Source organism: Salvia hispanica, chromosome 3 (genome assembly GCF_029641045.1).
Source record: "Salvia hispanica isolate PSC_SH4W2 chromosome 3, Shi_PSC_v1, whole genome shotgun sequence".
In the NCBI taxonomy this organism is placed as follows: Eukaryota; Viridiplantae; Streptophyta; class Magnoliopsida; order Lamiales; family Lamiaceae; genus Salvia; species Salvia hispanica.
Genome location: NC_142694.1, coordinates 40,941,963 through 40,950,858, shown reverse-complemented (window position 1 = coordinate 40,950,858; position 8,896 = coordinate 40,941,963). Strand labels below are relative to the sequence as shown.

The following is an 8,896-nucleotide window of genomic DNA, read 5'->3' as shown; positions in this document are numbered from 1 at the left end:
AAATAGTCCGTTATCAAATTTTGGTTTATTAATAATACTATTGTTAAAATTAGAATTTTATATGGTTTATCTATAGGCAATCATGTTGAGTAAAATATTATAATTAATAAATATTAGGTATATTTTTGTGTAGTAATCATTTGAAATTTTTTATGGTTATAATTTTGACGTCTTGAATATTATGAGTTATCAATTTATTATTTTGTTAAAAGTGTGTGATTTACACTTTTTTTGGTAGAGAGATATGAATGATTGCTTTAAACATATTTTTTAAAAGTGTCAACACTTGATCATTATCCAAATAATTATGTTTGTCTTGATTCCCTTTTAGGACCCGTTCACTTTTCCTGATATAGTCAGATATGAATTTATTTGTGGGGTAAATCTCACGTTCACCTTCCTTGACTCAAAACTGGCGAGCCCGAGAATTAACCCAGGCCCGTGCTGTTCATTCATGAATTGGCGAAAAACAAATCTTGACGCCGAGGTGGTTTTTATTTCTCAGCGACCCATTGGATGTGGAAAGACTGTTGTACCCCTAGCATTTTTCGTTTCCCTCAAATTAGCTTTGGTCAATTTCATTCAATTCTCTCCACCTTGCGAAAACTTCATCAACGCTAAATCGAAGTTCCCCTTCGAAGAATAAAACGCTACTACAACAGTTCTCCGGGCACTACGTTTGATCAAAGTTAGTGGTGTTCATTACTCAGGCATACAATTCTTAATTAAAACGAAAAAAAGTTACCATGAAGGATAGTCGGGTATACCTTCAACAATTGGACGGACTTTGAGGAACAATGGTTGTTTTCTCCAAAATTAAGCAGCTTTCTTCACCCAATTTGTAATGCGAATTGATCTTTAAATTCCCATATATTTCGCCCAAATTTCGTTTTGGCGGTGAGTGGGTGATTAGCTCTTTTCAGAAGGGGTAATTTTGTCTGCACGGTCTGACAGTCATTTAAAAGAAAATAAAAAGAACCGTAAAATTGTTAAAAAAGAGTCCTATTTCTTGCACACTAAACAGCAGAAACCGCCCACAATTGTGTGGGCCCTACCCAATATATTAGATTCAGATTTAATTCTTCCCATTTTGTAAATGGGAAAGTGAATGGGTCCTTAAATTTGTTTAATATTATGTCTTGAGGTCAAAATGAATTAAGGAGTATATATTTATTGAATTGTTATTATATAATATATTTTTCTATTTTTATTTCTGTCGTGCATCGCACGTGGGTTAAAACTAGTTAATATAAACTACCACTAAAATGATAATTTCAAATCTGTTGGAAATTCAATCCTAATTTAATTTTTGGCCTGAGAATTTACAATCAAGTGATCAACAATGTCGTCAGAATGTTGAAGTCTAGAGGTATTTGAATAATTTGCAATTGATTTTCTAAAAATTGAAAATGAAAGTTTCTTTACTGTTGAATATTGGAGTATATAAACATTATTGATTTGAAATTTATTTAAAACGAAATCCATATTTTTAATTTATTAAAATTCAATAGTAAATTAGTTTAATTTATTTGTATACTTTACATTTATAAAAACGGTAATATATAATTAAAATATTTATTTTTATTAAATATAATTTAAAATTCGACACACCAAGGCACACGCCGCCGCCGGCTCCAGCTGCCACCGCAAACGGGCTTAAGGGGGAGAGAGAAATCATCACCACTTCTCAAGTATGGCGGCAGCTGCAGAAACGGAGAGCCCTTCACCAAAAATCTTTATTCCCAATGAGTGGTCGACGGCAGCCGACTTGATAGCCTTTGGCTCTGTTTCTTTTCCCATTGCTTTTGTCTGCGGCCCCAAAAACAGCGGCAAAACAACCTTCTCCCGCCATCTCCTTAATGTGCTTCTCCACAGGTATACTCACTCTTTTATGGATTGCAAAGTTACTGTCTTTTTTCGGTTTTTGTATGGGTTCTTGATGTTATATGATCGATTATAAGTTGCACTTTGGTGGAAGTTAGGAGCTGGAAATTGGCAATATTCTTGCTCATATGTTTGTGTAATTTTGGAATATCAGAGGTTGTGGTCATTTTAGGATTATTTATGTATACAAATGCTTGATTCATATTGTTTGATTCACAATTACATTGTGACTTGTGAGAAATTTAAGGCATGTGGGACTTCTTGATTCATACTGTTTTGGACTGTTGGGATCATTTTCAGGCACAAAAGAGTGGCTTTTCTTGATACTGATGTCGGGCAGACGGAGTTTACTCCGCCTGGTCTTCTAGCACTGACTGTTATTGACAAGATAACTCCAGGTAAAATTTGTTTTTGTAACTTTATGTTTGTATGTTTTTGTTTTTGTTCTTGAGTGAAGTGGTTGTTTGGATTAACTTTGTTCTCATAACTGTCTCTCTGTTCGGTATTAGATTTGACGATTCCATGCGTGAAAACTCCTGCAAGGTACGGTGCTTTAGTTCCATTCTTACTATTTTGTATTGAGTGAAGCATGTGTACTTTTTTCATTCATTTTGGATACAACATTGTATATATGTAAATATTATAAACCTGGCGAAACTGGTGCGTTGATTCTTATTTCTTGTAAGCTGGCTTGTTGACAGATTGTTTTTGCTAAGTTGGTTCAATTAAAAAAAAATGCTGACCTCTATGGAAGTTGCATCTTGCTCTTCTGACATTTTGTGTCGAAAAAACTAGACATGAATGATATGAGTTACAACTAAAGTTACTTATGAAGATCATCTGACATATATAATGTTTTTAATTTATTTTAAATGTGAATCCAAACTTTTCTAGTATAGTACTTTGGCTGTTTAGATTCGCAGTCACGTATTTAGCCTCCTGAAGATGAAGTTCTCTATTATATAGCAATGCAGCGTTATGAGTTATTTACTTTTAAATATAATTGCAGGTGCTTTTTCTTTGGTGACATATCCTCTAAAAGAGACCCAACAACTTATCTGACTTATATAAAGGCCCTTTACGATCACTACATGGAAACAGAAATCCAGGGTGCAGGGCTACCACTCGTCATAAATACCCCGGGCTGGGTAAAAGGTTTGGTCGTCTGTTTTCTTCCGCAAAATAAAAGTCCTGATGTTTCCTTTATAATTGCTGCTTCTAGCACATAGCAACATTCTATATTTTCTGTTCCAGGTATTGGTTATGAGATTCTGGTGGAAATGCTAAGATATATATCTGTCACACATGTGGTTAAGCTTCAAAGATCGGTTCTCGCAAGGAACTTACCAGATGGGCCATTTTGGTTAGATGAGGGGGATGCTGATGCTGCCACAACTGTCATTGAGATCAATGCTCCTCCTCAGAACCATATAACTTCAATGTATGCTTCTCGTCTTCTTGATTTTGGACATGAGAGAGTTGGTTATGCATCTTACCCAAACTCAGCCTGTTTTGAAGTTCAATTTTATCTCTATTCAAAATGTGTCGGTACGCTTAATCCCTACTAACTAATTTTCAGGGCGCCAATGCGAAAGGATGCACGTCTTCAACGGGATCTGCGACTAATGGCATACTTTAAGCAATGCTTTCCAAGTGATACAATTATCTCCACGATTAAGGAACTTTCTCATGCATTGGCTTCTCACCCTCCTTATGAGATTCCCATATCGAGTATCAAGATAAAACACCTCCATTGCCAGGTAGATCCAGCTTGTCAGTTCTTGAAATTTTGATGCAACAATCATTAGCATAGGAGTATCTTTCCTAATTCAGGACTAGGAAGGGTTTATTTACAGCAACTTGTTTCTCTCTATGTGAAGGATACTTAGGTATAGATACTCATGTTTTTTTCAATTCGTGTTAGTTTTTCCTAGTTTAAGCCATTGTTCTTTTGCCAGGTCGCGACTACTGAAACTTTCTACAGTTTGAATGCAGCTATTGTTGGGCTGGCAATCAGTTCAGTCTCCGAGCAATTGCCTCAATGTGTTGGCTTGGGTTAGTAAACCGAAATTTTTTTATAGGCGTAGCAGTGTTTGGTGGATGATTGATCATACCCTTTCACTCTATATTGAAAGCTGTTGTTTCTCTACAGTTTAAAACTAAAATTCCAGATGTAACAGAACATAGCTTGATGGAGTTTCTAAGCTTTCTAATTGAAAATTGTCATGTTTCTTGTCCCTTTAAAGTTTATCCATATCCAAATCTCATAATTCCCGACTTCTCTTTTATAAACCAGGAATCGTCAGAGCAATTGATACCTTCAAAGGGCTACTCTACATTATAACCCCTGTTCCACCTCAGATTTTGGAAGATGTCGATTTGTTACTTCAAGGATTCATTCAAATTCCCACTTCTTTACTGCAGGTATGCGTGTCTTGGCAAAAATATTCTCTTTCGTTAAGTCCTGTAATCTTCTTTCATGTCCGTGCTGTTGCTACTCCATCTCTCTTTCTGCACCTATGCATTGTATCTATCCATTCATCATAAATATGTTCTCTTAATCATATGATCCACTAGAAGCTGTAGATATCCCCCTTTGGAATTTATGTAATGCTATCAAATTCCTGTTGTTGATGATGAATTTTCTTGCATTGGTCAATGACGCCGAGCAATTACTCTTGTAATTCACATCATCACATGATAAAATTATTTCAGTCCTTGCTGATTAAATTCTGTCAATCTTCTAAACTTCATTTTGAGCCATTGCTTTCTTTTCCTTTTCAGGTGCAGGGCTGTATCGCCCCTTACTTATCTACGAACGTGCTCTCTACTAATTAGGATATACAACTTGAGTTTGTAGTCGTATACTTATTTTACCATTGTTGAAGGCCTTTTATGGGTATAGCGCATGTAGAAACGTAGATCATGGATAGTTGAACTGATTTTACCTACACATTTTACCTAAGTTCTTGAATGAGTTCCTTTTTTTGCAGTGATTCAATATTACACATAAATATAGAAAGATTAAGCCCGTTTCTGTTCTCTAGCTTAAAGAAAGCTAAACTGTCTTCAACTTTTACATGCTCTTCTTCACTATCTACGTCTTCATTCATCGATACACAGACGACTGACTTCTAAAGCACGTAAAACCTAAACTTTGCATACTGCCTATCATCATCGGAGTTATTTCCATCATGGTCGGAAGGAAAAGCTGCCTTCTGAGTCGGCTTTCTGGCTCGTCTGGCCTGCGAGTAGAGCGTCTGTGACCTGAACATGTCATCCATTGCACCAAGATTCTTGAATCGGACTGAAAAGCTCCATTGCAACTTCACCTGTGCTGCTGAGGCTTGAGCAATCAGGTACGTACGATCTAACGTGGAGAAAAGTAATGGAAAACAGAAGGGAAAGGAACTGCAAAAGGCAAGAAAAGGATTTGAGAGTGTTATATTATAAATGATCAATATATTTCCCTATATGTTACTACCTACATGACTTAGGTTCATGCATCCACTTGGGCGGTGAGAGGTTTCGCGCCTTGCCTAATCGCGCGGAGATGCTCGGCTATCTCCATCAAAAGCTTAGCTCCTTCCTCTCCTATCTGGATGGTCTTAGCTGCATGCTTCAAGAAGCCACTATCTGCTTCAACCACTCTCAACCTCTCCTTGATCATAGACACCTCTCTTGTAAGTACAGCTTTGTTTTGGCCTCCTACAAACATATCATTGTTTCAGTTTAAGTGACATAAATTAACCAAAAGGAAAAAAAAACAAGGGAAAATTGCCATATGAATCACGAAAGATGGTCGAATCCGGTCCGTCCCACACTTTTCAAGAACTGAATTATAAATCATGAAGTTTGTAATTTTTCACAATCATCTCATCTGTACAGTAACTCTCTTCCCTAGGGTGATACATGTTTATGTGTTGGGTGACGTGTTTAAAAGCGGAGTGCCACATTATTGCGTATTTTGTCAGAAAAGGAGACGGGATGTGATAATTGCAAAAATTGCAAACTTCGTCATTCATAATTTAGTTTTTGAGAAGTGTGGATGGACCAGAATTTGAGCATCTTTCATGATTTATTTGGCAATTTTCCCAAAAAACAATCTTGCTTGTACACATACCTTTGTCTTGATCATCATTCTTGATTGCCTCCACCTCTGCGAAACTCGATTCTCTATCTGAAGTCATCTTCTTCTCCAGATCAGTCAAAAGACCGAGAAGATACGACCGCTCCCCCTCAAAATCCAACGACGACTCTCCCTCCATAGGGACCTGAGAAGGATCCTCGCACTCTCTCTGCTGCCCTCCATCCAAACTATTACAATCTGACAACCTCTCACTAAAACCCGACGAGTGAGACTTCATCTCCGGGAAATCATCATCCGCGTCAACTTCACAAATGTCACTACCATACTTGTTGATCGGCCCATATTTCACCCGGTAGACGTCTAGCTCCGAGCTTAGAGCCTTGACATCATCCTCCTTCTTGATGAGCATGTCCCTCATGAGCTCCAAGGCCTCCTCGTCGTACTCCGCCTGCTCCTCCATCATCCGCTGGTACTGCAAGGCCTCCATCTGGATTGCCGCCTTCTCCTGCTGGATCCGAGTGATCATAGCCATCGCATTGTTGGCGGACTCAGCTGCAGCACTCCTCTCCTTGTCCAGCTCCATGTACACTGCCATCAGGGTGTCTTGGTCGAGATGGGCTTGCTTCTTGAGACGGTTGAGAACGTCGCTGTCGACTTCGTTGAGAGGGCTTATGTCAAGGGGCTCGACAAGGGTGTCGACTTTGTCGAAATTCAGTTTCTTGCTGCTCCTGCTCAGACTCAGCCATCTAGGACTCTCTTGAGCTGGATCGAACGGCGCCCCGAAATACTTGTTTGCTCTCATGAAATTCGGAGTTCTGTTTGGATCGTCGCCTAGATCCTTCGAGTCTTGCAAGAATGGCGGGATTGCAGCTCGAATGTCCTCTTTGCTAGCTGCAGCTCACCATTATCAGTAGTCACGTTTTTTCATTTTGATCGTCTACAAAAAGTAGTCTCGTTCCATTTATTGGTAAGTTACCTTCTCTAATGAGTTGATACTTATTTTCGACTAACAATACTGGTTAATGTCTTACCTTGATTATCAGCGTCATTCTGTGCAGCGTCCAACTCGCCGTCGGACATGAACTTAAGCTCAGTGTACCTCGACCGCGGCGTCTCTATCGGCCGGAATTCGTCGTTCCTGTTGGTCAGCCACGACATCCGCGGAGACGACGTCTCCATTGCCCGGAGCTCGTCGTTCTTGCTCGCCATCCACGACATCCTTGGCGACGGCGCAGGAGCTAGAGATTTCGTCGACAAATTCCTCAAAAACTTCTTCGACGCCCTCATTTTCAGCGGCTCCCCGCAGCAAGAGCACCACGAATTCGGACCACACCTATCATCACCACCGGCATCGCAGTCATCCTTCTTCAGCCGCCTGAGCATCGTCCGCCTCTCGTCGTCCACGATCCGATCAATATCCTTGTTCAGGATATCGGCGACCGTCTTATACTTGTCGCAGTCGGAATCCTTCTCAGTGGCAAACGAGACGCTGCAGACCTGTGGTATGGATATATTTATTCTCTATATTAGCTGATAATCTCTATATTACTCCCTCTGTATGGGACTTGTTTTCCTTTCTCCACTCAGAGTGACATGTTTTCTAAAATAGATACGTCATTTTCTACTTTATTCTCTTCACTTAACTCATAGGATAACACTGCTTTTTTGTGGCAAAAATGAAACACTTCATCTTAAATGGGACGGAAGTAGTACTTCCTCCTTCCCTTAAAAATAGACCAGTTCTATTTAAGAAATCTCTTCTCTCTAATGAGGTGGGTCCCATTTTACACTAACAATGCTCCAATCACATTTTCTTTTTATCTCTCTCTTACTTTTATCAATTGTGTATTAAAACTCATGCTGATTCAAATATTGTCTATTTTTTAGGGACAGAGTGAGTATTATTTAGCATTATCTTTATGATTTACTTCCACTTCTATTAGGATTTGATTAGATTTGATCTCTCTGTATCAAACCTGGCACATGGATCGGATGTCTGAGAGCTTCCGGTGGACGCTGCAGTACCCGAGGGACGACACGTCGCGCTTGTGGATGTCGCAGATGGAGTCGTTGTAGTAGAAGCTAGCGGTGCGGTAGACGAGGACATGGTCGATGCGGGTGCAGAGGAGGCAGGGGGTGCGGAGGCCGAAGAGGCGGGCGAACTCGTTGGAGAAGAAGGCGAGGAGGCCGTCGACGAAGAGGAGGACGATCATGACCCACTCGAGGATCGCGGTGCGGAGGGCGTCGGGGAACGACTCGAGAGGCTGCTCGAGGAGCCACTTCACCAGCTCGATCGGCATTTTGTTTTAGTGAATTAATGAAAAGCTTTTTTGGACAAATATTAATTTGATAGGATCATGATTCATGAGTAGAACTGATGAGAGCAGGACTCAGATCTAGTGACTAGTCTCTCTCTCTCTACGCTTCCCCCTTTTACTCTCTCTCTGTCGATGTGATGCCTAGGTTTGGACAGTTCTTCGGAGATGGGAGTTTTGATGTGTTTTTTTAATGGTGGGAATAACTGAATTAACGGTCAGTCGTGGAAGTGACATTCTAAATTTAGGTGAGAGATGATTTGTAGAGCATAGGATCGAGTAATCTTCATTAATTATTTTTGTGTTATATATATAGCGGTACATTAGTTTTCTTGTAGGTTTATTCACGTTATACTACCACTTTTGTAACCGTCATTTTAATAATAATAAGTTTTATTTTTTTTGAAAAATTTGTCGACCATCAAGTTCAATCAATATCTTGTCAATTTCTTTACTTTTGAAAATCGTTTAGGGTGGTTCGGTGCCATGGAATTGAGGCATTGGAATTGGAATTGGAATTGGAATTGAAGCCTCCAATACCAAATGCGTGGTATCACAAAAATATTTGGATTTGGAATTGAATTGCAATTCCAAATCTTCCAATTCC

At 39.5% G+C, this 8,896-nt stretch overlaps 2 protein-coding genes across 2 annotated transcripts; one reads left to right on the top strand and one right to left on the bottom strand.

Annotated features, from left to right (window-relative positions):
• Positions 1-1,615: 1,615 nt before the first annotated feature.
• On the top strand, positions 1,616-4,876 carry LOC148930794 (polynucleotide 5'-hydroxyl-kinase NOL9-like). Its single transcript, XM_089068819.1, has 9 exons — positions 1,616-1,875; positions 2,185-2,282; positions 2,394-2,427; positions 2,894-3,039; positions 3,139-3,325; positions 3,464-3,644; positions 3,843-3,939; positions 4,181-4,308; positions 4,669-4,876. Exons 1-9 carry the CDS (start codon positions 1,694-1,696, stop codon positions 4,720-4,722), a joined length of 1,107 nt encoding a protein of 368 aa, XP_088924945.1. The 5' UTR covers positions 1,616-1,693; the 3' UTR covers positions 4,723-4,876.
• A 278-nt stretch (positions 4,877-5,154) lies between these two features.
• On the bottom strand, positions 5,155-8,274 carry LOC148930793 (putative myosin-binding protein 5). Its single transcript, XM_089068818.1, has 5 exons — positions 7,951-8,274; positions 7,006-7,471; positions 6,008-6,865; positions 5,373-5,592; positions 5,155-5,295 (listed from the first exon to the last, which is right to left on the bottom strand). Exons 1-4 carry the CDS (start codon positions 8,272-8,274, stop codon positions 5,384-5,386), a joined length of 1,857 nt encoding a protein of 618 aa, XP_088924944.1. The 3' UTR covers positions 5,155-5,295; positions 5,373-5,383.
• Between the last annotated feature and the right edge of the window lie 622 nt (positions 8,275-8,896).

What these genes read in the sequence shown, in the direction of transcription:
- LOC148930794 (XM_089068819.1), top strand. Translation starts at nt 1,694, where the DNA reads ATGGCGGCAGCTGCAGAAACGGAGAGCCCTTCACCAAAAATCTTTATT. An exon ending in CAGAACCATATAACTTCAAT is followed by an intron (nt 3,326 to 3,463) that starts GTATGCTTCTCG and finishes ACTAATTTTCAG; the next exon opens with GGCGCCAATGCGAAAGGATG. An exon ending in TAAAACACCTCCATTGCCAG is followed by an intron (nt 3,645 to 3,842) that starts GTAGATCCAGCT and finishes TTCTTTTGCCAG; the next exon opens with GTCGCGACTACTGAAACTTT.
- LOC148930793 (XM_089068818.1), bottom strand. Translation starts at nt 8,274, where the DNA reads ATGCCGATCGAGCTGGTGAAGTGGCTCCTCGAGCAGCCTCTCGAGTCG. An exon ending in ACATCCGATCCATGTGCCAG is followed by an intron (nt 7,472 to 7,950) that starts GTTTGATACAGA and finishes TCCATACCACAG; the next exon opens with GTCTGCAGCGTCTCGTTTGC. An exon ending in GAATGATGATCAAGACAAAG is followed by an intron (nt 5,593 to 6,007) that starts GTATGTGTACAA and finishes ATATGTTTGTAG; the next exon opens with GAGGCCAAAACAAAGCTGTA.